The sequence below is a fragment of the Chenopodium quinoa genome, unplaced genomic scaffold, assembly GCF_001683475.1.
Source record: "Chenopodium quinoa cultivar QQ74 unplaced genomic scaffold, ASM168347v1, whole genome shotgun sequence".
Classification (NCBI taxonomy): Eukaryota; Viridiplantae; Streptophyta; class Magnoliopsida; order Caryophyllales; family Amaranthaceae; genus Chenopodium; species Chenopodium quinoa.
The window spans coordinates 2,173,673-2,201,360 of NW_018743066.1; the positions used below are offsets into that span (position 1 = coordinate 2,173,673).

The 27,688-nt window shown below is 35.8% G+C and overlaps 4 protein-coding genes across 6 annotated transcripts; 1 reads left to right on the forward strand and 3 right to left on the reverse strand.

The window, feature by feature from the left end:
* Positions 1-134: 134 nt before the first annotated feature.
* On the forward strand, positions 135-3,761 carry LOC110731364 (protein NRT1/ PTR FAMILY 1.1-like). Its single transcript, XM_021911215.1, has 4 exons — positions 135-465; positions 839-1,056; positions 1,762-2,312; positions 2,763-3,761. The coding sequence occupies exons 1-4, from the start codon at positions 342-344 to the stop codon at positions 3,643-3,645; spliced, it is 1,776 nt and encodes a 591-aa protein (XP_021766907.1). The 5' UTR covers positions 135-341; the 3' UTR covers positions 3,646-3,761.
* A 3,334-nt stretch (positions 3,762-7,095) lies between these two features.
* On the reverse strand, positions 7,096-15,032 carry LOC110731363 (phospholipase A I-like). Its single transcript, XM_021911214.1, has 18 exons — positions 13,909-15,032; positions 12,712-12,859; positions 12,492-12,570; positions 12,209-12,362; positions 11,905-12,114; positions 11,576-11,821; positions 11,337-11,499; positions 10,999-11,259; positions 10,773-10,894; positions 10,508-10,669; positions 10,147-10,339; positions 9,919-10,055; positions 9,657-9,795; positions 9,243-9,446; positions 8,607-9,078; positions 8,258-8,468; positions 8,088-8,177; positions 7,096-7,836 (listed from the first exon to the last, which is right to left on the reverse strand). Exons 1-18 carry the CDS (start codon positions 14,419-14,421, stop codon positions 7,384-7,386), a joined length of 3,957 nt encoding a protein of 1,318 aa, XP_021766906.1. The 5' UTR covers positions 14,422-15,032; the 3' UTR covers positions 7,096-7,383.
* A 350-nt stretch (positions 15,033-15,382) lies between these two features.
* On the reverse strand, positions 15,383-19,833 carry LOC110731366 (adenosine deaminase-like protein). 3 transcript variants are annotated; one of them, XM_021911219.1, is made up of 12 exons: positions 19,634-19,833; positions 19,396-19,466; positions 19,219-19,310; positions 18,531-18,590; positions 18,198-18,431; positions 18,001-18,077; positions 17,833-17,902; positions 17,610-17,723; positions 16,828-16,894; positions 16,615-16,719; positions 16,374-16,523; positions 15,383-15,507 (listed from the first exon to the last, which is right to left on the reverse strand). In XM_021911219.1, the coding sequence occupies exons 1-11, from the start codon at positions 19,717-19,719 to the stop codon at positions 16,393-16,395; spliced, it is 1,107 nt and encodes a 368-aa protein (XP_021766911.1). In that variant the 5' UTR covers positions 19,720-19,833; the 3' UTR covers positions 15,383-15,507; positions 16,374-16,392. The 3 variants fall into 3 exon arrangements, with proteins under 3 accessions (XP_021766911.1, XP_021766909.1, XP_021766910.1); XM_021911217.1 differs by lacking the exon at positions 15,383-15,507 and having other exon boundaries at positions 16,224-16,523; XM_021911218.1 differs by lacking the exon at positions 15,383-15,507 and having other exon boundaries at positions 16,224-16,523; positions 19,396-19,512; positions 19,634-19,719.
* Positions 19,834-24,540: 4,707 nt separating this feature from the next.
* Positions 24,541-27,642, reverse strand: LOC110731367 (cytochrome P450 77A3-like). Its single transcript, XM_021911220.1, has 2 exons — positions 26,515-27,642; positions 24,541-25,359 (listed from the first exon to the last, which is right to left on the reverse strand). The coding sequence occupies exons 1-2, from the start codon at positions 27,520-27,522 to the stop codon at positions 24,820-24,822; spliced, it is 1,548 nt and encodes a 515-aa protein (XP_021766912.1). The 5' UTR covers positions 27,523-27,642; the 3' UTR covers positions 24,541-24,819.
* Positions 27,643-27,688: the final 46 nt, after the last annotated feature.

Here is a 27,688-nt window from a genome sequence, read left to right on the forward strand (position 1 = left end):
CCATCCCAACTTACATCGAACTTAACCCAACCCAACCCAGCCTAGACCCACCCATAGGCCATCTCTTGACCCCATTTTATATCTGAAATAAAGAATAGAGCTACAGAAAAACATGACATAAAATTTATAATTTGTACTGGCTACCAAAGAAACCACGAGGGCCACGCTATGTGTAATTAAATTCTTGCGAAGGCGGTCGTATTCACAATCCTATTGACTTGGATTCTAATTTCTTGCACAATATCAAATTCTTTTCAAATTAAATCTTCATCACTATATAATCTTCCAGTTGCTCAATATCATTTTTTTTGGCAACTTCTGAAACTACAAGAAATCAAAAAATGGCGATTGATGAAAGTGTAGAAGAGGAAGAAAGGGCGTTATTATTAAATAATCAGAACTCACATCATGAATCCCCTAAACCCAGAAGAAGGGGTGGTCTACTTACTCTGCCTTTCATAATTGGTACAACTTAATTTCTTCTATTTAAGCATTTTCCCAATTCTTTAATTAGCTTATACTTCTTTCTGATTTTGGAAATTTTGAATTTAGTTGCTTTGGATTATATTCTTTGTTTTGACGGTTTTGATATATGCCAAAATCATGCTTTAATCAGTGTTATTATTGCTTATTTAATGCTTAAAGTTTACACTTTTAGTGGGTTGTTTGCCTTTTTTTGTGGTTTTGCATCATTAAGTATATTCTGTTTGTTGGATTAGAAATACTACTGAAGTATATAGCATATTCATGCTTCAATTTGTGTAATTAATGCTTAATGTTTATACTTTTGATGGGTTGTTTGCATTTTTTGGTTTTGCAATTTGATTTTTGTGGGCAGTGAATGAGTCATTTGAGAAGGTAGCAAGCTATGGTTTATTGCCCAACATGATATTTTACTTGATGAATGTGTATCACTTGGAAGCTGCAAAAGGGAGTATCATATTGTCACTATGGTCTGCTTCTTCCAATGTACTGGCCATTTTTGGGGGGTTTCTCTCAGATTCTTACTTGGGTCGTTTTCGGGTCATTGCTTTTGGGACTTTTTGCAGCCTTCTTGTAAGTTGATATTTGGATTGTTTTAATGTCTTGTTTTAAATATTTCCAATTCAGGGTTCTTACTGTTTTTGGGGAATTTTATTAGGATTCTGAATATTTCTATCTTCTTTTGTGCCTGGAATAATTTATATACTAAGTAGTTAATAGAGTATTTGATAAAGTAGGACATGTTGGTTTGAATTTATGCTCATTGTGACGGCATATGATTGCAATGCTGTTAATTTTCCTACTGCCTTGCTAGGAGAAGCTTTTTGGGCCCCTTACATTAAATTCTATGTTTGTTCTGTTATTGGAGTATGTGACTTGTGGCTCTGTAAATGATAATGAAAATTATACTATTAAGCGAGTTAGATGATATTGTAAAGGAAAGATCCATGGTAAGATTTCTTATGAAAGCAATGTATTGTCATTTTAGTAAACTATACATTGCCATTAGAGTTCTAATGTGGATTAAAGTTATTTCCACAAGGTTAGGGAAATTGTGAATACTTCTCTAGCTTGAACACAGTGATAGGCTTTTGTCAGACTTCATATATAATTTGAATCTAAAGAAGAATTCCTTTTTTGTTAGTGGGCAGCATTAAGTTGAAAAATCTGTAGGAATTTCTTGGAGAAAAAAGTTATCATGCTTAACCCTTGACTTGTTGTTAATTAACAGACAGTATGCATCAGTAAACTGAGAATCTGCGTGATCATTTTCTACAGGGAACAATCATGCTTTGGTCAACTTCTATGATCCCTTGGATGAAACCTGCACCTTGTGCAAAGTATAGTAAGGATTGTGACACAGCTACTTCGCTTCAATATCTTGTTTTGTTTGGCTCTTTTGGCCTAATCTCCATTGGAGCTGGTTGTGTGCGACCTTGTTCCTTGGCTTTTGGGGCTGATCAAGTGAATGATAAAGAGAACCCCAATAATGAAAGGGTTTTAGATAGTTTCTTTAACTGGTATTATGCCTCAACAGGATTGTCTACTATCATTGCCCTGACATTTATTGTGTATATCCAAGATAAATTTGGCTGGCAAATTGGATTTGGTGTGCCTGCAATTTTGATGGTTCTTTCTCTTGTGACCTTCCTACTCGGTTCTCCATTGTATGTACATATAAAGGCCAAAGAAAACTTATTTCTCGGTTTGTTTCAAGTTCCAGTAGCTGCATACCGAAGAAGGAAAATTAGTTTCCCTGTTAATGCTGCTGAAGTGCATTACTATTGCGAAAATGACTCTGAGGTCACTGCCCCAAGTGATCACATAAGGTACACTTAATTAGTTTGACATCCTTCATAACTGATTGTCTGAATACTTCTGCCACCGACCTCACAGTGTTTTACGGTTTAGTTTGACATTCTTCATCACTGAATGTCTATATACTTCTGCAACCAGCCTCACAATGCTTTGTGGTTTCTTGTTTTCTAATTCAATTGAAGCTATATAGAACTCGGAATTACCATATATCCAACATTGATATGAGTTAGTGGATAACTTCTTCATTTTCATAAATTTTGGTCTACAATTAAGTGCCTAAATACCCTTTTCCATGTTAGGGTGTCTACTATTTGACATTGTCCACATGGATTTTTAAGGTGAAATGAAGAGTCCATGTAAGATAGCTCAAATTTCCTAGGTTTTTACGGGTGGAACACTTCTAATAGTGTAATTAGCTATCCATATTTAGTTGATTGTGCTGTATCTGCTGCAATTTGTAGGTGTTTAAACAGTGCTTGCGTAATTATAGATCCTGCAAGGGACTTGAATCCAGATGGATCTGCATCAAGCCCTTGGAACCTCTGCACTGTGGAGCGAGTGGAAAGACTTAAATCTATTTTAAGAATTATGCCTATGTGGACTACAGGAATCATGATGCTAGTAGCTCTAAACAACAGCTATACAACCCTTCAAGCAAAAAGTATGGACCGACAGATCATTTCAGGTTTTGAAATTCCAGCTGGTACTTTTCAAGCTTTTTCAATTGTAACTATTACGTTTTGGGTAGCATTTTATGATCGTGTTGTCGTGCCGTTGATGGCCAAGTACCTTAGCATGCCACGCGGGCTTGGACCTAGAGTTCGTATGGGAACTGGGTTACTGTTATCATGTGCGTCACTGATAATTGCTGGAGTAGTGGAGTCCATTAGACGAAAAGTTGCTATTGATGAGGGATTGGAAGATAAACCTGATGCAGTAGTCAACATGTCAGCACTGTGGTTGGCGCCACAGCTTGTGGTGCTAGGATTTGCTGAGGCCTTTAACGCTGTTGGCCAGATAGAGTTTTATTATGCTCACCTGTCTAAGAGCATGTCAAGCATTGCAATGGCTATATTCACACTAGGAATGGCGGTATCAAGTGTGGTGGGTAGCCTCTTGGTTAATCTTGTTGATACTTTTACAAGCACTGGGGGAAAAGTGAGCTGGTTATCAAGCAATCTGAATAAGGGTCATGTGGACTACTATTACTGGTTGGTTGCTTTTCTGAGTTTGATTAATTTCCTGTATTTTCTTCTGTGTTGTCGAGCATACGGCCCATCTGAGAGTTACAGTCACAGTCACAGAAGCAAGCGTTATGATACTGTAGAACACGATTCAGCTTGATTACTACGTGCCCTTTTTGGGTCCTTTCGTTGTTTATGTATACTTTTGTTAGTATTACTATCTGTAACATTATTGATCTAATAATGTTAGAACAATAGCTTTCACTTCGTTTTTTCCTTCAAGAGCAACTTTTAAGCTTCTTCTATATTTTTGGTTGACATAATTGATCTAATAATGTTAGAATTACTTCTGTTTGTTGTCTAATTTTGAGTTGACATATTCTGACTATATAATTTTATGATCAAGAATCGAAAATATTTGATACATCTCAAGGTTGCTGAACTTTCCATGAGTCATAAAAAGCTAACTACATCGTTTGGCCGGAAAAATCACCAGCCAAGAGTAATCTGATGCTGGTGAAAGGTATACATTTAGAATAGGTTTATGCAACTGCACTAATGCCTATAATTTATCAGTTTACTTCAGGTACCATTTGAGTTTGGTTTATATGTTGCCGTAACTATGCTCTTAGATGAAGCTTCAGAGCCTATCTTCTTGGAATTGAAGGTGAGCCGCCCACCGGCTAGATAGAGAAAGCTGAGTGGTATACAAAGCACCCAGCTCAGACGGGTTATAGACATGGAGGAAGCCATGGTGAAGAAAAATGAAGGTAAGTTTAGATGATGATTTCTATAAATTGGCGCTTATAGTTGCTACTTATGATAACCTTATACTATAAAACATAATTGAGTGTAATACAGGTAGATTTAGCACTTTACAAATATGCTCAAATTCCTCTTTCAGTAAACTGATACCAAAAAAAAAGACTATTACTTATCTCAGTAAACAAATGAAACAGAGCTTTCTTCCTTTTACTTATCTCAGTTGAGGTCTATTTCTTACATCATCAAGCATATATGTGTAAGGTGATGAAGTGACTAGAGAAATCGAATTCGGATTGGATAGATTGTCATATTTTCATAATAGGATCATTATCAAACTCTTATTGTTATCTTAAATGACAATTTAGTCTGAATCTGATGAAAGCACATCCCCACCAATCTAATTAAATATGATCCAAATCCAATCAGATACGAAACATGACAAGACTAACCTGAAACCAGCCTGTTGTTTCTGATGATCTGAACATAAAAGATTGAAAATTGCAAACTCTGAAAGATTTATCACCAAATTGATTCATTACAAGCATCCCTTTGAACACAAGAAATGGTCATAAGACAGCTAAGGATCATCTAAAGCTTTGTGCAACAAACAACCAAAAGATCATTCATCTAAGGTTTCGGATACTAAAATGATAATACTACTTACAAATAGAAAATTTATATACTGATATAGGAAAAGAAAGAAAACAAGCCTTAAGCCTAGGATAATAGTGAACTCTGAATAAATGAAAAGTTTTTAAGGATCAATACTAACATCTGTTTTGAGGCTTCTATAACTAAACCCGCCAAACCTCTTGCTTTCTGAGACATCCACAGCAGAACACATACTAGGCAGAAAACTACTGCTATTATTATTACTACTGCTGTTGCTGCTGCTGCTGTTATTATTGCTTCTCCTCTTCTTTCTCCAGCTCATGCTCAGCAATGATCCTAATGAAGCTGTCTTCACTCGACTAGTTGGTAAACTGGTAGTTTTCCTAGAGACTCCTACATAAGTTTTTGCCTCGAGTTTCTTAGATGTATCACCACAGTCCCTCTCAAGCCTACGAAAATACTCAATCTCTCGTCTGACAAGCGATCCAACGGTCCCTCTGGTGCCTATTGCAATAGGAGCTGTTGTGCCCATTTTTTCTTTGATGAGTATGTTTGTTGAGGTACTTGCCTTATATAACATTTTAAAGATAAGTTGTTATTTTTTTTTATACAAAATATTTGTGTGTTTGTGAGAGAGGCTTGGAAATGAAGCACAATATGATGGATCTCTGAGTCTTTGTCTATTTAGGAGGATTGCTTTGGGATTTAGGCATCTCTAATCTTTTGCTTTATAGAGTTGTATATGTCTGCTTTATGTAAAGGGGGCAAGCAGCATGAGAATTTCTTTTTCATATGATAAGGACTTTGGATTACCATAAATTTCATCATAGTATTATTAAAAGTAAAGCATAAATCAAGGGACATTAAAGCAAGGTTCTCATGGCCATTTCTAAGGCTATGTGCAATCATACAACACCGGTATTAATTTAAAATGTTTGCGATTATTAACAATATGGATTATAAATATGTATGAAACAGTGTCTGTTTAACAATTCTAAAGGTATATGTTAACAATTCTCATAATTAATGACGAGTAGTTTCATTTTGAGTTTCTTGTAAAACATTATGTCACGAAGTCTTATTCACTTCACCGTAGAATAATAATTTTTATATTCGTTAAAAAAAATATATAAAAAAAAAGTACTTTTATATCAATCTAACTTGTACAAAAATGAGTAACTTCATAGATTTATATCAACAAGTTATTATATTTATTTTTTGATGATGGTACCTTTTTCGAAATGGACTTGTATAATTCAATACAAAGCCTAAATATATTTGATGTTCAAGAACCCTTTTTTTTTCTTTTTATTTTTTATTTTTCATATTATGATAATAACAATTAGAGCCGAAAGTCACGCATATTTCATCAAGTAATTCGATCAATCAAGCCTCAGTAAACCAGACAAAAGGTACAAAATAAATAAAAACTGAAAAGTGATTAATTTTTGGTGAATAATTAATCAGGGTAAAAGTCAAAGTCAATGATTAAGAATATGTAGTGTAGTATTAAAAAAATGTAACAAACGTGATTGGTTTCGAGTGCGTTGGCCCTAAGGCATGACTATAATGGTCGGCCTTCTTTAATCTTTTCTTCTATTTCTTTTGTTTGCCTATTGTCCAATAGTCCAATACCAATAGTGGCAACAAGGTTAGCTATAATTTATTAGGTATCACCTTATTTTTAAGGACCAGCATAAAGTTACACATCTATTATTGTAATTGATTGTGCACATTCCTAGTGCTCACTCTAATCATTTCATCACATTTCTTTTTCCATTTACAGAGTTAGTAAAGTTTTGAAGAGTCGTATATAAGATATAGGCCCGAAATTATTTTTTGATTTGTCGGTGTGGTGACTACTGATATACTGTATTTAAAACGAGGGCGAAACTTATTCTAAGAGATGTAAGGTACTCCATTAGAAATAATTTCATTGTAACTAGATCATTTGGAATTTAAAGACATGTTTTGAGCTTTCTATTCCTTCCTTAATTCTTACTATATATAATCATATGCTATGGAATATGGATCTATGAATGAGGCCGTCCTCTTCTAACCTTGAGAGAAGGATTCGATTCTCACCCCTTGCAAGAAGGATAAGTACTTCGTATCTCTGAATAACCATGTGATGTTACAATTTCTCCATTGGATCTAACTTGAAGGGTGATAGGAGATGAAGAGAGAAAAAATACTGTAATTCCACTGAGGGCATTAGCTAAGAACACTTGTGTATCCAATATGAGTATAAGAATTCAAAAATTGATTTCTCTATAAATTTACACTCGTCAAGAATTTTCCGAGGTTCCAATGTGACAGACACAATACACAGTTATGACTCCCAAAAAAAACAGCGGGGATGGGGGTGGGTTGTAGAGACTAGCCTAATCAATTATTACTAGTTTCCGACACCCCTGTATTACTTTTATTGCCTTCCCTAATCCCCTTATAAGTATTGGCATTCAGTATAATAACGTTCGAATATTAACATATCATCTGTGTGTGTATTCTACTTAAACAACTAGGACGTACTTGGTAGATGGCATGAATACCTCAACTTCCGATGTGAAGCAAGCGCATTTTGCAGTGCAGTATGCACATTTGCTCCTTCCCGAAACACTGAATCATATAAATGACAAACAAACTGGGACAATTCCTCTTCCTCGTGGTCCCAGAAAGCCTTTGATGTATTTTCTGTACTTTTCTCAAGGTCACTATCTTCCCAGTCACTGATAGGACTCCCTGGTTCTGCTGGTTCTTCATCTTCTGCATCGTCCTCCCCAAGCTCAAATTTGCCATTCTCCAAATCATCAAAATCGCCTGATCCATGGAATGACGCTAATTGCATCTGAGGAGGTTCACTGGATGGACATATAACAGCCTTTGCACCAGAATCTAGAATGGCCTTAATTAAGGGCTTAACCATCCCGTATCTTCCTGTGCTGATTACAATTCTATCTCTCCAGGCACCAACCTGAGAGATGACATGGTACATAAAATTAGTCCAGGATACATTTTTCCTATATACGTAGTAGTATTATATATAATGAACAAGATTTTTTTAAAAAAGGGGGGGTGCTCATGTTAAACGAGGACAGCCTTCCAACAGTAACAAATACTTTGATCTAATACTTCAAGAACCACAGGTTCATCTTATGGATCAGAAAGACACAAAAGTAATACCAAGTATAGCACAAATAAATCAAAGAATCATATGTAACATACCATCCAGCGGATATCATCAGCCACTAGATGCATGGATGGGACAGTTCTCCGAAACATAAATGCCCCAATTTCACGGTCATCTTCCATAACCTTCATAAAGTTAAAAGCTTGATAAGCCTGCTATTATAGAAGAGACATATATGCAGCAGTAAAGAAACTAAAAGGCATACCTGGGTTTGGCGTCCTATATACCGATGGACAACACATCCAATTTGAAAATAAGGCCTATATGCCACCAGGTCAGCTATGGTTGAGATGGAGTTAAGTTTTGACATCTCCTTTCTACCCCGAACAGTTGACAACAAACTAAAGCGAACACTCTGTACAAACTTGTCTGCAAGCTCCCCAGGTTCAGCAACCACAAATACATCATTCTGCCAGCTACAAAACATTTTACCAGAGTCAAGCTCTGCTCAAAAGCAAAAATCTTAACATCTAATGCCTATCTACACAAACTGGGACAAGATAGAAGCCATGGAGAAAGAAGAAACTAAAATGTAGCAGGACAAAGACATTGACCTCAAAATTGCACCAGTAGTGTCATTTTGGAGCGCTAAATGAATAATGCCGACTTGTGGTGAATTCTTCAGCTTATTCAACAATGATTGCACAGGCAAGCACAGCTGCCTGGGTCCTGAAGGAGACTTTGGAGGTGAAGCAGTTGATCTTGGAGCCTGATGGCCATCCAAGCTCAAAGGAGGAACTAAGTCAATTCGGCCAATCCTCTGCGCAACTTCTGGACTGTACAGTAATGGGCTTGATGGAAAACTTCCAGTAAACATAGGTGATGCAAATGGTGAGTTGATGGAAGTACCAGTCACCGGCTTAGGAGAATTTGACATTCCTGTTACAGTAGACAATCTTACTCCACTATGGGAACAAAATGTTTCAAGTGATCTTGTATGGTGTGTGATTCTTCCAGAATCTGGACTATTAGAAGCCTCCACAAGGAGTACGTTCCGCCGCCATCCCAAGGAAGGACTACCATCATCTGGCAATGTAAAAACAACAGAATAAGATTGAATGTGGTATATACTGAGGCCTTTTAGATTCAGCCAACAGCAGAATTATATGTGCGTGAAGAATGGAGAACCCAAAAAAAAAAAGATTGTTACCGGCCGAAAAAAATTTAATCATAAAATATTAGATTAGTACCATTCTCTGGCTTTGATTTTGACAGATTTTGAGATTTCACACCATCTGAAAATCTTTCGTCCTGTTGGTATGGCAACGTTAGCCTCTGACAAACACTTTTGAATGCTTCTGAATTATTTTTGACGTAATCCTCTGCGGCTGTTTCCAACCTCAGCCAACCAGCAGGGTCGGTTTCGTCCAGCTCCATATCGCAACGGTCATCAACTGAGCACACAAATGAAAATTTTCAATGAGATACATTTCTCATTATAATCTAAAGAAAGGAAGGGGAATGATAAATGTGATGTTAATACAACCACAAACTGCTCAAATAAGAACAAAAGTTTCCCACAATGCTGTGGACTACAGACAGGAAAGAAGCATTGCTAGCAACAATAAGCATATATTGTAAAAGCAAGGCATTCGAGTTCTAACCAGGATTAAAACGAAAGTATTGTATATCAGGAAGCATCGGTAGTAGTGTACTTAAAGCTTCCTCAACTCGTTCCACTGAACATGCACTCTCAATTAACACTGGCACCGTATCCCAAATAAGCCAACCAGCCTTCCGTGCCTACAAAATTAGATGATTAATAAAATTCACTTCACCTTGTTCCTTTATTACGTGTTTTACTTCTAATTTTATGAGAAATGAAGACTATGATGATATTGATGCTGAGATCTTAGCCTTATTAACCTTTGTTGGAACGGAGCCACATCCAATAGAAACCAAACAGTCAATTTTAGTGTCAGGCCACAAAAGTTGAGCTTCCCGTATAGCAAAAATGGTAGGGTTGTTTGCCACTATAGCACCATCTTGCCAGCGATTGACATCTGCTAGCAGACAAGAAAGATCAGAAGGGAGAGAGAAATGGAAAAAACAAAACTAAGTGAGGAAAGGAAATAAAGCAGCACACTAAATTACCATCTGAAAAATCATCTAAATAATATGGTGCGGCAGATGAAGCTCTTATAGCTTGCCAGACCTTGTGTTTACAACTCCCAATGAAAGCATTATGTTTATATCCAACTTCCGCATTTGGGTTGTCTCCACCTGACATACTGATTGCTGAGCTTTCAGAGGGTGACAGGTACATCTCCGGAGTTCCAGATGGATACTGAGATATAGTTTTAATGGCAAAAAAATAAAAAAGTGTGCAAACCTTTAATCAACATACACCACAAATGCACATTTTATAAATTTTTCCAATTAGACTAATGTGCAACAGTGCAAGTGGTAGAAACGTCGTGAAAAGCTAAAATAAAAGTTAAAAATAACCGTAAACCTGGTAATTCCGAAATACAAAAGGCTGTGCAGGAACCACGCTAACTAGAGTTGATACAGCAAAAACTTTAGGTATTTTTTTCACAGCAGAATCTATCAAAAGGTCTCCATCTTCATCATCACACATCTCTTTCAACAATCTCTCAAATTGATCTGCACTGTGCTGCAAGAAACAAGTAATTGTATCTTATTTCCAACACCCACTATAAAGTTTCAACTTTACATCAACAATAGTAGGAAGAGGGGAAAATGAAAGCAATCTTTACTTTTGCTCCATGTACAGCAACTCTGAACCTCTGAGATGAGCTTTTGTACAATTGATCCAACTTCTCTCTCCAAGTTGCTGCCTCGCTGTCTTTAGAGACAGGTTCAGCAAAAACAAGTTTGCCTGATCAAGCACGCCAGGGGAAAAAAAAAAAGGTTCAAAACCAATATATATGCAATCTAAAGGATGAAAAAGGATAGCATCTATAACCAGTGCATGCCACTCACCAAGTTTCTTGTATATTTCCTCACACTCATCCAATGTCATTGATTTGATCCCAAGAGCCACAGCTAGCATACCACCAGTTGATGTGCCACATATGAGGTCAAACATTTCATGTATCGGTTTCCCTGTCCCCTTTTCCAATTCTTTCAGGATTTTCACAGTTGCGAGACCTTTCATTCCACCCCCATCCATCGTGAGTATCCGAAGCCCTTGCCTTGCTACTGGTCTCCCCTTTATGGCACGTCGTAGTATCTCATTCTCTCCTGCATCAAATATGATGAAGATGATCACTACACTAAACCTAAGCAATAGAAGAAGATTTTTAGGTCTCAGAACAAACCAAGAATTGCCAAGGCTCGAGCAGCAGCTTTATTGACCCGTGGCTCAGCTGTGGATGTCAGGCGCATAAGAAGTTCCCGCAGACTTTCGGAAGTAACCATCTTTTTCCGATTCTCTAAACAGAAAGCCAAATTTCCAATCACCCACAGAGCTAATCTTTGGACCTAAGATGGGCATTTATAAATTTCATTAAATGCCTTCAGGATGAATCAATTAAACTAACACACTGCTAGAGATTACCTCTGGATTCTTATGGGCACATAATAATTTCAATGATTTCATTACATCCTTGGAGAATATTTTCTGAGCTACAGCATCAGAAGCAAAAGCAAGGCGTTCCACGACTTGTAGCACAGATATTAATTCCTTCTCAACAGCAGATCTGAGAACAGCTTCGATAGGTTTCATGATATCACATTTCATTAGAAGCATTGCAACAGATACATCTGCAGCAAGAGATGAAAGGGCAAAGCATGCTTGCTCAACCTACAAATATAAAACAATAATAGTACTTCAGCTACTATCTAAGAAGGGTAGGAAAAAGAAAATATCACAACTGCCTGACATACCACGTGATGGTTGTCAGTGCTGATCATACTAATGAGCTGACGGACTGCATTTTCATCTTTACCAACTACAACACGATTATCTTGGTCTTGCATGATTTTTCCCAGTGCAGATGCCAATAGGGGATGCCGGCAAGAAGAAAATCGGAATATAAGGGAGAAAAAGGCACTAAGCTTGTGTCTAGATGCACCAAAATAGGAAGTTGCCTCTGTCTGTATTCATCAAGTTGCATTTCGAGGAAAAGGTTAAAGTCAAACAGCATCAAGTGGAACTCAGTAAATAAATCAGCACATAATTCTTTAGTACCTCTATTTGCACATTCACTGATTTTAAATGTTCATCAGCAACAATTCTGACATTGGCAAGAGATAAGTGACGCAGTTTTTGTAGCGGCAAAATTTCAGGAAGGAACTCAAGTGGATTTCCAAACAATCTTAAAACACGCAATTCAGCCACAGCCCTGTCATGAACAGAAAATTAAAATAACATTAGGTCTCTTGCAAAAATTTCTTTGTAAGCTTCAACCAAGAAAACATACAAGGGTTTACGTGTTTGAAAGGTGGCAGATGTTGATCACAGAAAAAATAACCTGAAGTCTAGTAATGGACGAATCAGCTTGTTATGTTCCAGTGAAAGCTCCACAAGTCCAACACACTGTCTTAGCTCCACTGCTTCCACAATCCATAAATAAAAGGATAATGAGTAACTAGTAGAAAGTTTCACTATCTAAAAGCTCTCCCACTCTTAAGTTCTTAGCAAGATCATTCTTATGCACGTGAATTAACGAACAGAATAGATATTATGCTTGCCTGGAACAGAGACTAGAGCGTTATCATCAGCTCTTAGAACTTTCAAGTTTTTGAGCTGACCAACTTCAGGAGGTAGAACTGATAGCTTGTTATTATTAAGGTATAGCTTCTCAAGTAAAGGAAGTTTTGTCACTTCCACTGGCAACACCTGTTGAATGCACAGAAAAATTGCATCACACAACTGACAAAACTCAGTCATGACCAGTTATTAAAGAATCAAAATCACAAATTATCTAACACGGGAAAGCTATTATAGTTCCAAATACAAACATTTTTGTTTCAAGTTTCTTGCTAACTAGTGAAATTGGCGAATAATCAGAAAATGTTAGTGGTAAATATGCATTAACAACCACATAGTACTAATCATTAGTCTACTCCCTGCCGTTTCCAAGTCAGATATCCTAATTAACTTTTTGGAATGTTTCAACAGACAGTCATAAATAGCACATTGTTCCATTGTAACAAATCATAAAAAGTCCATCAATGTTATCAACTTGTATGTTTTGTCAATTAGGTCAATTTAACCATAACCATAGCAGATACTCTGTATTATTCTTTGCCTCGTAAACAATGCCAGGACAAAATTACTTACATATTGACCTCTGAGATTTCTGAACTCACCAGCAGCGATATCCACATAAATAATGGTGTATGTGTCATAGACTTATAAAAATTCATACATCTATTGACCATCTCGTTCGCACTATCATTATTTATACTTCCAGAAACTACATAATTTTTCTAAGCTTCAAAATTCCACCTTTCTTCCTGTACCTCTGAGATGTCTCTAAGACTCCAATCAGTTTAGCATAGGCCATCTTTCAGTATAACAACTTTGACACCTACTAGGCTTAAATCAACGTGGGAGGCTTAATTTGATCAATTCAAACGCGATCATATCAAATCTTCGATATGTTTATTAAAGGAAATTTAGAAGTTACAGTAATTCTATCAAGTTAAAGGCACTGGCAATTCCTATAATATTACACATTAGGTAACATACAAAACATGCATCAGCTTATGTTATTCGTGCTCTTCATTTCACCTCAAGAACCCGCGTAAACATAAAATCATAGGTCCATAACATATAAATCTTTAAAGGCAAAACCCTATCATTCAATTATCAAAAAGATTCCAATCAAATTCAAACAATCCAACAAAACTCATTGAATACAAGATAATTTGAAGCATACTTACAGAAATACCACAACCACAAAGACTCAAAGCAGTAACAGTATTCCAATGGTCTGAAAAATTCACACAACCATCACCAACACCAGTAGCCACCGCTGTCGCGGCAACCTTAGACCGCAACAACCTCGTCAAAACCCCAATGCCATCACTCTGCTGACCAGAACCAGCAGTTTTCCCCATTGTAATCGCTCTCAATGGCTCTCTTCTCCTCACAACCTTCATCTCCACCGCAACTCCGCCATCATTTTCTCTCTCCTCCAATTCAACAACAACCGTATCCTCCGGTGGCGGCATCTCCACCATTAACTTCGACTGCAACCTCAACGCCACCTGATCCTCATCGTCTCCTGCTGTCCAATCCATCTCCACCGTTTTCTTCGAGAAATCGCCGCCATTGTCGACCACAACAATTGAATCTCTCTCCTCTTCATCTTCATCATCCTCCGCTTCTTCGCCGAAATGGAGCGTCAAATGGAATGCTTCCGACGGTCTTTTCCAACCTAATCCCCATGACATTTCGCTTTTGATCACAAAAATTAGCTCAAAATTGATGCAAATTCGCCGATTTCCAGAAATTAATCGGTAACTTAGGGTTTAAGGTAATGTGCGAAATTGAGAGAATTCTGGAAAATTCCCCAAATCAATTTGATTGAAAAATAGTAGTATTAATGAATGAATGAAAAAATGGAAATTGAATGATGTATTTATAGTAGTTACAACGATAAAGACGAGAGAGAAAGACGTATCAGAAATGTCAAATCGAAGCAACTTTAAATTTTTATTATTATTTTTTTAAAATGAAAAATTGAAGGTTTTTCAATATTTTCGTGTGTTCTTGAATCTTGAGGATGAAGATGATGAGTACTTTTCTTTGTTTTTCAGTTTCTCCCGCTAAAACGACGACGTCGTTGCATCAAAGTCAGTGTTTTATTAGAAGACTCTGATTTTATGGGTTTTTTTCCCTCTTCAAAAGGGGTCCATCTTATTAAATACACAACACACGACCCTAAGACCCGTTCACATTTATTGAACTCAACTGAGCTGAACTGAATTGAACAGAATAGAGCTGAAAATAAATATTTTATGAGAGAAGGAAATTAGGAGTTGAACTGAAATAAACTGAACTAATTAGAGCTCAACTGAACTGAAATTAAGTTGAAAGAAGAGACCCTAAATTAATGGGCGTATAAATAAAGATTATATAAAAAAAAAATTAATTAATGTAAGAATAATACTATGAGAAGCTCAAATTTAAATTACGGAGTACTAAATTAGAAAGTAATCTATACTTTTAAAACAAATTAAGATTGCTAGTCACTCACTAAGAAATAAATTATTAGTTTATGATGATACTTCTTTGACGATGAAAAAGTTTGACAAACGTGTTAGATAACTAGCACTTCATACACTTAAAAAAAGGACCAAATATGTTCGCCAAGTTAGGCATGTAAATGAAGTTGATGTGATGGAGTAGTGACATCGTTCCCATCTTGTATCCCTGAGGTCTAGGGATCAAACTTTATGAGACTCATTCAATCAACAAACGAGTAAAGGTGTACGGTATACCTGGCTATCAAAGTGTATTCTCCCACAATATCCTACCTGAAAGTCAAAATACAAATCCAACTAACTCAATCTCCCTTCCAAAAGATAATTAGAAAGTGGAATGGCATTATTTATGGCATATTTGCATTAAATGATTGACCTAACCCATTATATGGAGTACTTTATACCAAATTATCAGCTAGTCAACCACTTAAAAATTAATGCAAGGGTCAATCCAAACAACCACCAAATCAAGATGCCTTAATTTTAGTTTAGTTGAACATTCTACAACATCATTAAAAGACAAATTAATCATCAAGTTTCCAGCTTAAAAAGATGCACTAATTCATCTTTAATTTAATAATGATATCCTTCGTACATGAGCAGATCAAAGTCAACAATTTTTGTACATTTTGATAGCAGCATTATATGCAATGTAAGCTAAGTTATACTCTGTACTACGAAGTATATAAGATTAATACTTCGTAATTGAACATTTGAACTCGTGCTTCAAAAAATGTAACGTTTTATTCCCTCTCAGTACCACCTTACCTTACAAAATACTCTGTACATGTAAACTCGTTACCATTAATATTTAGTGTTCCTTTAGTATGTTCACTTATATTCGATCAGCTTTGTTAATAGTTCGTATGGTGCAGAATTTAATGTCAACAATAAAACAAATAAATGTATAGTACTATTTATCAAACTAGTAGTTAGAAATGCCAAAGAAATCCAAACGCAATTGCACAATTGCTAGCCATTGTTGCTAGTTGGAGACCTAACAATCTGTCTAGGATTAAGATAACCAATTAGGCTGTTTGTTTCAATCCTGAGAAATCTGTTTCATTGTTGAGAGCAAAGCTAGTACATTAAATAGAATAAGGAACATAGATTTTGGGAAAAATACTAGTAAGCCATACCTAATGTAGTTGCAACAAATCAATCATTGTAAGCTAAACTCTTATCTAACAGATCAAACAAATCTTTCAATTTACTTGCAACTTGTTCCTCGACAAATGAATATTCAACCGCGGTCCTTGCTAGCTGGAACATTTCCTTCTTCCCAAGACCTTTTCACAAATAAAAGAAATAAGATAATGGAAACAAGCAGCAATAACCAGGTTAGTTGAATATACTCTGGACTAAGAAAAGAAATCCTACCAAAAGCAGTAGCAGCAATGGCGTATTCTTTAGATAAACTAGTAGAGAACACCCCGGTGTCATCAGTGCATAGGATAAGTGGATGGTTTGTATTGTATAAATCAGCTGTCAAACAAACAAATGCATCATATTCTCAAAGAGCTTATGCTCACTGAAAAAGTAGACTAATTCCATAAGATTTAACTTGAGAATTTAACTAGAAAGGAACCGAACCAAAATGATGAACATCGATGGAGGAAATTGTATTAGTTCGGATGTTAGATGTCAAACATATTTCAACCTGCAAAATTGAAAATTATGCTCAACAACAATCCAGCATTGCCCATCTACCTCATTAATAAGCATAAAGAAACAGAGAAAAGCCGGAGTTTATCTAATATGCACCCTCCATCTGGAAAAATTCAAGTGATGGGTTAAGATAGGAAGTCATAAAAGACCACTACATAAATGGTGGGGAGAAAAAGAAAAAAAAAAAACAACTATTATGAAGAGCATTTTTATAAGATCATGTCAAATCCTTGATCATTAGTCAAGACAATGCCACAGCAAAATTCCTGACAGAGGGAGTAGTATGGTGGCAGTTTACTTAGCGATAAATAGAAAATAAAAGGACTGAGCTTCAAACATTGGGAGCTAAGGGAGGGGATGACACTACACAGTTGGGCATAGACACCCTGAAACATAAATAAACTAACCAGCCCAAGATTGTTGCAAGAGTCGATTTCTGGGGTGATGTGTAAGCCTAGTCCAGAGGCCCACACCACAAATGACTCCCCTGACCATGAGCTTAGGTTATGTGGCACTTGAGCCTCCAAGGAGTCCAAGCACAAAGGTGATGTAAGATTATGTTAGAACTACAAAGGCATCATCCTTAGATAATGATATGGATTCAAAGCCCGGTTTCATAAAGATTTTCAAATAAGGCACTTAACATAAATTATTAACTATTTAGGGACAATGACTGTTAATTTTATAATTCGTATAAGGGCACAAACCGGGATCTTGGAATTTTTTAATTTTCTCCATGCATCCTCTTCCAAGCAGCAAGCATGACCAATCCTCTCAGGAAGAAAGTCCAGCATTGCATGTATTTCCTCCTGATTAGGGACCTAGACAACACTACGTTTACAGACAAATCAGAGCAATTCCAAATTAGTTAAAATGAAGACAATAATAAAAGGGACTTGCACAAAGGACATGTGGCAAATACCAATATACCTCTCCACAATGCAGAGTAACACGAAGACCTTGTTCTCTGGCAAATCTCAAAGCTGGCAAAAATGTTATCCTACAACAAAATTCAAACATACCCCCATGCATAACACTTTCAAATGGAGTGAAGCACATTGATTGAATAACTGTATGAAAAATTGTTCTAGCATATACCATTCTCCCACTTTAGGATTCCCGGATAGATCAATACCTACCACTCCAAGATCTTTCATTTCCAATGCCAGCTTGACCTATAATCATTTTTGCAAGTTGTTACATTCCATCAGTATAAGAATAAACTTTCTAATTTTCTTTGCTCAGTGAACCATAAAAAAACAAAGCTAAACCTCATGAAAAAGCAAGATACATACAGTTTCCATTGCAGCTGCAAGTGTCTCACGGCGATCAATGCTCAGGAGAAGCCTAACATATATCTTTGTCCTAGAAAAGCCGACACAGTCATCAATCATTTGACCAGACTTCCCTTTTTCCTCCAATCCATTTTTAGTAGAAGCAAAATCAATGTCGAAGACGTCAACTTTTCTTAAACCCTCAATCACAGCTTCCATGTAAGAACGTTTGGACATTCCTCTAGAATCATTCCTCTACATTCCCAGTCAATAAGCCAAGTTACTTTCATTTTAGTTAAACTTAGCTCAAATCTTCACATTGGACAAATTTAGCCAACAACTTGGCTTTAGTACCTTAGGGGTAGTTCTCAATTCCAAATAGACAACATTCTCAGCAGCAAAATCTTCAACAACCTAAACAGGTAAGATAAAATATAAGAACTAACAAGTTTATATCCTAACAAATGTTCTTACCTTTCAAGATACCTCTGTACTTTTAAGTATTGACAGCAACAATCCCAAGTTCTGCAACATTCCTAATAAAGTCCCAACTCTAAATACTCCACTAAACTCCCCCGTTTAAAGTCCCTCCTCCTAACATACTTAAGCCAGATTAATCAGTCATCACAATCACCTTATCTTGTGGTTCAACTTCAACTTAGGCTAAAACAACAATATAAATCACAGAATCAAAGCCATTTTACCAAAATGATAGGGTTGGCAACAAGAACCAAGAATCTAACTTCCTACATTTGCTTCCATCTTTTGCTATATTACAAACCCATTTTCATCATGTCTCCCTTTATCCAAGTCAACTTAAGCTAATGTTGAGGAATATTCTACTCAAATTTCTACTTACACATGCTAAAGCAGAATTCGTGAAAAGGTCAATCAAACTAATATTGAGAAATCACTTCTAATATAATTTTTCCCCTAACATCAAAGTGATCAAACTACCTTGGGCATGGATTATAGCTAATTCAACGAAATCGAAGCGAAAAAAGAACCATAATTACACCAAGAAAAGGAAACATCACCATACTTCTTTGGTGATTCTGGTGACAGTAGCATGATCAGTGGTAAGAATATGAATCAAATCAAACAACTTGAACACTTCAGTCAAAGATCTATCATCTGCAGAACATAATCATAACAACTTACAACCCACAAAAAATCTTGGCAATTCAAAACTATCTTAAACAAAAACAATCATACATACTTTTGAGGATAACATGCTCAACTTCAGAAAAAACAATAATACCCTTTTCACCCAATTCTTTAGCAAGTTCTCTGTAATACAACTCAAATTTGGTCAAATCTTCACGCAATTCAAATGCTAGAAGATGAAAATGCAGAAAATCGAAACTGGGTATTAGAATTATGCTACAAAAATTAATCAAAATATGATTACAGAAGATGAAAATGAGATTTAAAAGAGGGTTTTGAGAGAATTATACAGTAGAGTGGAATTTCGAACAGAACCATTGAGATGAGCATGAAGTTCAACTTTAGGCATGGATACCCACCAATCCATCATCTCCATCTTCAATGATTTAACGAATTATTATTGCAGAATTGAAGCAGCCCTGTTTGGTGTGTGACTGTTTCTACAGTTTATCCGAGGAGGGCCAATGATTTTGGACTCACCAAATTTGGATGTCTTGTATTTGCCCTAAATCATTTTTATTTTACAAAACATTAAATTATTTTTACTGAATTTAATACCGACAATATTGATGAAAGTAACTTCGCACTAACGAAGTAAATCCTACTATACTGACGAAGTAACCCCGTAATAATGACCAACTGGTTAACTCTACTATAACACTAACGAAGTTACCCTTGAGATGACTAGCCACACGGACACATATTTGTTAATCTATTCACCTTGTCAAAAAAAAAAAAAATTACTATTTAATATTTTTTTTTACAAGAGTATTCCGTACTAAATTGGATATATTTTTGTTGAGCTGAATTTATTTTTACTTAGTTAAAAGAGAGCAGGCCTAATAAGAGTGCAGGGTAAAATTGTACTCCATATAGCTTATGTAGCTTATAAAGTATAACCAATTATAAAGTGAAAAATTGTTTAATTCAAATTGGATTAATTTAGGTCGAGTTATATCGAGTAAGACTTTCTGATCAAGTGATTTCAATTCAAATCGATTCGAGACAAATCTGATCAAGTGATTTCAGATTGAATTCTATACAAGTCTATCCGATATTCAAACTCTAATTATTCTTTTTTTTTTTTTTTTTTTTGAATAGCAGACTCTAATTATTCTAGTAATGAACCAGCCAGCAATTGTGGATTTATAGTGTGCGACTTGTGTGAGTTGTGTCTGTGATAGGTCCACTCTTTTATTGACCCATCATCATGCTTGGGCCATTGGAAGAAGCCCAGACTAAGGCCCTAACCTAACTCAAACTGTACTATAGAAGCAAGTTTCACAAGCACAAAGATTGACAATGTTAAGTAGAAAGATAATTAAACTCTATCCTATATTTGCATAAGGTGCATGCAAGAATCGCTCTAGTTGATTGATCTTGCTTTCAAGGTTGAATTTTTAGGTGAGATCGGATATTCGTATGTAAGGATCCTCTCTCACGTAATTTATATGTAAATTTGTCATGTTGTGTCAAATTTTGCGAGCTTTATGAAAAAAGAAAGTTTAATAATTTGAATATAATATACTTTCTGTAAACTCTCAATAAAATGTAATTGGTAGGATTCAAACTTGTAACCTCCATCAAGCGGAATCTTTAAAGAGTCTTCTCACTACGAGTTCGTATTAATTGTGATGCAAATACACACAACTCCGATTTTCAATGGGTCGGGAACTTAAATCCCTAACAAATACATAGCCCATCGATTTTCAAGAGGGCGGCTACCTCTCAACAACATTGCCCATTCCTCATTGAATATCCAACCAAAAAACTTAGTTGTCAAGATTGTATACTAACTCCTCCTGGGTACTGAGCGGCCTCATCTGACTTACCAAAAACATTGCCAATCTTTCTCCATAATGCAGCATCGTGTCGCAACATGTAGTTATATAGTACGAGTAGTATAGTTACGAGTAAATAAAGATATGAAAAAATAAGACCAATATTGCCAAGTGTTACATATATTATAGTAAATGAAATATAGTTATAAAGTAGAATTTATTTATTTATTTATGTTTATACTTGTATATAAGTTTGAATTTCCGAGGAGAAATTAAGAGGCTTGTACATCAAATGCGAAACCTTATGCTGCCTATTATCTGTGACATTGACATCCCAAATCTTAACCCATGCTCACTCCATACTTGCATTATTTACTCATAAAATAATTAAATTCAATACTATATGTAGTACTATGAGTCCATCACCACAGCTTTTTATTTCATGCCTTAAATGATACTCGGGGCCTGTTCTGTTCAGCTTAATTTTAGTTCAGTTTAGTTTAGTTAGCTCCAATGAGTTTATTTCAATTCAATTTTTAATTTCTTTCTCTCATAAACAATTCATTTCAGTTTAGTTCATATCAAATCAGTTTATTTTAGTCTAATTTAGTTCAGTTTTTTCAGTAAATTGAAATAGACCCTCGGTCTCTACATGCGAGTTAAGATAACTTGGCACACGTTCAAGCATAATGGAAGCTTTGTGATTAATTTAATAAGCAGAACTAAACTCTATATACTCGTTTTTTTTCTATTATTACCTGTATTCATGAGTCAAATCACTACATATTAGCGACAATAGAATCTCGTGTAGTCGTACATATGAGTAATAACTAATAACCCTTCTTTAATGTTTGAACTTGTCAAAATTATGGGTCACTTTTTATATAGTACATTAATATAAATTGAATTTTATACGCCATATGCAACCTACAACCCTAAATCTCTTGCTATTCAACTACAACCCTAAATCTCTTGCTATTCAACTAAACATTTCACTCATAACAAGTTGAGTCAAAATTGATTGTAACTTCCCTCACCACAACCATCTTTATTTTAGTGAATTGACAAAGTCGCACCAATATATTACTCGTATATACGTAATATGATGTAATTGTTGTACAATAAATTATCTAGTCATGACTCATGAGCATTGTAACAAGCAAGTTATCACCATACATCAAACCTTTATTTAACTGGCAGATCAAGTACTCAATAACCCTTTTGGTGAAATAAACCCTATTGCTATAATTTAATGCAATAAAAGGCTGCAAAATTAAACTACATTTTACTTTGGTTTATATGGTCTACATGACTATATGATACTTCTATAGGAGTAAAATCACTAAAATGGGCATTATTGGCATCCTATCGTAAATGCTCTGTGACTTTGATTCTGAGCACCTAGATTATATATGGCAAGTTAGTAAAAGTCTAGCTATATGAAGATAAGTTGAGCTGTAAATTTTGTACTAGGGGAAATTAATATCATTGTACTTCAAAATATTATGGTGAATTAATAAGCAAGCTAATTAGATGTACTTGCAAATTCATAACTGATTAATTTATTTTATCCTTTTTTTTTTTTTTTGAAGAAGCACTACCTCCAATTTTTATTAGTTGTAACTTTGAGGTATTATTTGTGAGATATAAAATATTCCAAAGTTGCAAGCAGCTAACTAAAATAAAATCGGAGGTAGTATAATATATATCAATTGTTAGGACTTAGGAAAATATTATTCTTCCATATAAATTAAGGCCCATTTGCTTGTGTTTTAGTTTTCGGTTTTTTTTTTTTTTTGAAACTATACTTCAATGCTACTGTTCTTATAGATTAGAAGTCGATCTAGGCCCTTTTTGGCCTTTTATGCCGATCCAATAATGCAAGCTCATCTTTAACAAGTTAACACCTAAGGGTACGACAACACACGAGCATATTTCAAAATTAATTAATACGAGTACTTCTAAGTTCTAAAATAATAATTGTATAGGATATCCGGATAAGTATATATTCCGTATATATGTATTTCGTTATAATGAAATGCCCGTATTACATACGAAGTAATTATATCATGTTGTTATTATATGAATATACGTAGTACAACTAAATAATTAAAATTAAATAGAGTATGGAGCTCAAGAGAAAAATATATCAACTGTTTCTAGACTCCATCTTAGTCCTCTAGATCTAATCTGTTCTAAATATCAAGAAATATTAATGAGTCATATATAGAAAAATTTAATGCCTTTACTGGCATTACAGAATGAAGACAGAAGTAAGGCATTAAGGTTTGTGTTTTAACATGCCACCGCCTGAGTATATGCATACGTACGTACTACGTTGTACATGATACATTGAAATATTTGTAACATCTTAGAGCGTGTGTTCATATGTACTTAATTTCAATTCAGTTTAGCTTCAATCAGTTTAGTTTAGCTCTTAATTTTCCTCTCTCATAAAATATTCATTTCAGCTCAATTCAGTTCAGTAAATGTGAACAAACCCTTAATTATTACTTCCTCTATTTTAAAAATAAATTAATTCTCCTCGTCATAAAACCCCAATTTATCCCTTTTATTGGTGGTTGTATTTTTTTTAATTAAAAATATATGTTTGTCTTCTTAAATTTACTCCATAAATTGTGTGTAACTATAGGTCAAGTAAATAGAACGGAAAAAAGTATATGCGGAGTAGTTATATGAGTATATAAATAATATAATTTACAAAAAATCTAATTGATTAATTGTGCAACATGTTATGTTGCAACGATGAGATCCCAAAATTAAAGTTGGGGGAAAAAATGGCTCTGTTAGGCATTCAGATCGTCTAGTAACTCGTCCTCGTGGATGGGGTCTTATTGTAATTTCACTAAGTTGTATGTATAATATCTTAAATAAGTTAGGCTAGGTTACAGTTTTGTTACTTTTGTAGTAAAGCTTGAAGTAGACTTTCTCAACTTACATTTATATATCCTTTGCATATTGAATATCTTATTGGATGTAATTTTTAAATGTACAGTCTCTTACATAATTACATAATTTTTTGGTTCTAGGAAGCTTGATCTTCTCTATACTTGAAGAGCATGTACGAATTATTAAGGTAAGAAAAATGGTAATTAAGGCGGAATCATCCCCTTAAAAAGTGAGGGAGAAATTAAAGCTAGGGTAAATAAAAGAATGTGCGGGGAATATAATCTATATTTTTACTAATGAGCCTCCTAGTCCGATTTGATCCAACAATTCATTTCATGCTTGTAAGATTCGAACATTTTGATTATGCGAAAACTTGTTTGGTGATTGAATGTTATACTATATATTAATTAATGGAAGGAATGTGAACATACTATAGACGTAAATAATGATATGATGATGATCAATAACTAGTATGAAAGGGAAATATACTCTATACTTATAATATATAATAGAAGAAAATATATTTATAAAATGAGAAATTAAGAAAACCAATTACATAAATTATCATACATGCATGCATGATGTATTACCATTCTCGGTTTATATATTATCGTACTTGATCATTTTTCATAAGCTACACCACCTATATATATATAAATTTATCCTATTACATTAATTAACATAGTACATAGAAAATGCTTAAACCAATAATTCAATTAAATTAAGTAAATTATATATTAACCCGGCCTTAATATATATTGTAATTTCTGATCTCAGATCCATTATCAACACCTAGGAAAAATGACAGCCTTGAGGGGGTTCTTCATCACCATAGTAAAAGCAAAAGTTTCGGTCGGGTCGGGCGGGCTACCCGGATAAGGAACCCAACGAAAAGCATGCACCATCCTAGCAAGCATTAGACCCACATGCAACGTACCCAAACTCCAAGCCGGGCAGATCCGCCTACCCGCCCCAAAGGGCAGCATCCGAACCCCCCGGTTACCCGTCCAATCCACCTCATACCCTTCACCTCCGGGCAAGAACCTCTCGGGCCGGAAAGCTTCCGGGTCGGGCCATAGGGCCGGGTCTTGGGTCACCCATGCCGTGTAAATCTCGAGATTTGCATCTTTTGGGATGGTGTAGCCGCCTAGGACGGCGTCCTCCCTCGCGGCATGAGAGAGGAGGAAGTGGCTTGGTGGGTGCCGCCGCAACGTCTCCTTGATGAAGGCGTTGAGGTATACCATCTTCTCGAGATCATCCTCAGAAACAACCCCATTATTATGTCCTATCACATCTACGATTTCTTCGTACAATTTCTGTTGAACCTGTAAAAATAAGTGGAATAATATATATGAAATATCATTAACAGTAGTAGTAATTCTTTTAGGAGCTGACAACTGAAATAAATTCAACTAGTAGCAAGTACACAATCAATGAAACTAAACTATTTAGCATTCTACCAACATCTTTCTAAGCTAATATAAGTGCTCGCCTAAGTATCTTAACAATAAAATACTAGTTTATAAGTATTTAGTAAAGAATATTAATTTAGATAATGATCGATAAATTCACATTATTAATATTGTACAATGTACATATGATTAGCGAGATACTCCATATGTTTAATAATAAAACCATAGAAATAATTGGTTGTTGGTGTAGTGGTGATTGAGACCACACTTGGTAGGGAGGACCCGTGTTTGATCGCCCGCAACAACAAATCCGGATTAACCCGAAGGGTGAACCGAATGGAACACAAAAAAAAAATATAAATAAAACCATAGAAGTTAATATGATTAAGGATTAACTCACTATAATAGTGACAAAATTTACTTTAGCCAAAGTTTTTAAAAAATGAAAAAAATTGCTTAAAATAATTTGAATTACTTACATATAATAATTAGTTTTTTTTTCATCACATTTTACGTCAAATCGTTGCAAATAATATGAAACGAATTAAGAAGGTTTTTTTAGTCATCAACGAACTTGCTAACTGGGTTTGACCTTAATTCATTATTGTATTTGCCTACTATTGTTTGTGATAAGATGAGGGCAACTTATGTGGCTACCAATCCCAAGTTCCACTAAAAAATGAAGCACCTTGGTCTAGATTATTATCATTTTGTCCGTGAAACGTGAAAATGGTCTCGTCGTTCGACCGTCCATCTTACAGGGTTTAACCATAATTATAGGAGATTATTCTTTATTATCTTTATTTGTCCCTTAATTATCTAGGTTTAACATTTTATTCTCTAGATTAAATTAGTCGTTACAACTTGCATATATATACATAGTAGTTTGTATTATATTGTAAACATCAATATATTCTTCTAAAGTTTCTTGTACTTCTTAAAATAAACGAATTAATACTCATAATTAATACTTTGAAACCATTTCATAATCATTAACACAGCTTGTACTTCATATTAGTACTAGGTAGGTTTAAACTTTAAAGCAATAATGGTTGTAAGATCTCTTACCTTCTGGTCCAACACAAGGTGTAGGAGGGCCCACTCGATGATGGTGGCACTAGTGTCAGTTCCGGCATTGATCACCTCCGAGCACAAAGTCACCAGCTCTTCCTCCCCAAGCCCGTCGGGCCTCCCCGGCGGGTCAAGGCTTAGGAGAGAATCCACGTAGGCCGCCCCAACCGGGCTCGCCATGTCGAAAGAGCTACTCTTCGGGCTCCCACGGCTCTCGACAAAACCCTTTCGGGCCTGGACTAGCGGGCCGAGGATCTCCATTTGTTTTTTTCTTAGCGCCTTCGCCCGCCTAAGCTGCCCCCGGGCAACCAACGGGGTTAGAACGGGCAGAAAGTCTGGAAGCTTCGGTAGAGTCATAAGCATAACATCCTTGAGGACACTTTCAATGTTTTTTATCAACTCTTCGGATAACTTGGCTCCGAAGCAAAGGCAGATTATAATGCTACATATTGTTAGCCTACATTGGCTCATTACCTCTACGTAGCCCTTTTCATGGGCCTCCTCCTTGAGCCGGCCCATGTGGTTCTCCATGGCCCACTTCCTTACCCACCCGCATTGCTTAACCCGGGCCGAGCCCACCACCTCGGCGGCAAAGTTCTTACGTAAGGCCCGCCATAGCGGGCCATACTCCGCCGAGTTGATGGCGCACTTCCCGAGGCTAAAGACCAACCGGGTGGGGGACTCAGCAGGGCGGCTCGCAAAGAGTGCGCCCCGCTGAACAAGGGCTTCATGGATTAGGTTTGCATCCGTAAGGATGATCAAGGTTCGTTGGCCCATCTGCATCGTGAAGATAGGCCCGTACTCCTTTCGTAGGTCTTGAACCACATACATAAAAGGCCTACGTTGGAGTATGACTTGAAAGAGATTTCCAACGATAGGCCACCCTGGTGGGCCCGGGGGAAGGTTACTCCTCGGGCCCTTACCAGTGGTGGATGACATTCGTCGCCACCACAAAGGGAGAAAGATTGTTACTAGGAGGAGTAAGAGTATGTCTAAGAGTTCCATGTGTTTTTAGAGTGGAAAAAATTGACACTTACAATATGATAGTGTATGTAGTATGTAAAAGACGTATGAGAAGGGTTTAATATATAGAGAGCTATTATTGTGTGAGAGTATACATAAATTTGGATCTACCAACCATTTAATTAAGAGAATTGAATACTTTTGAGTT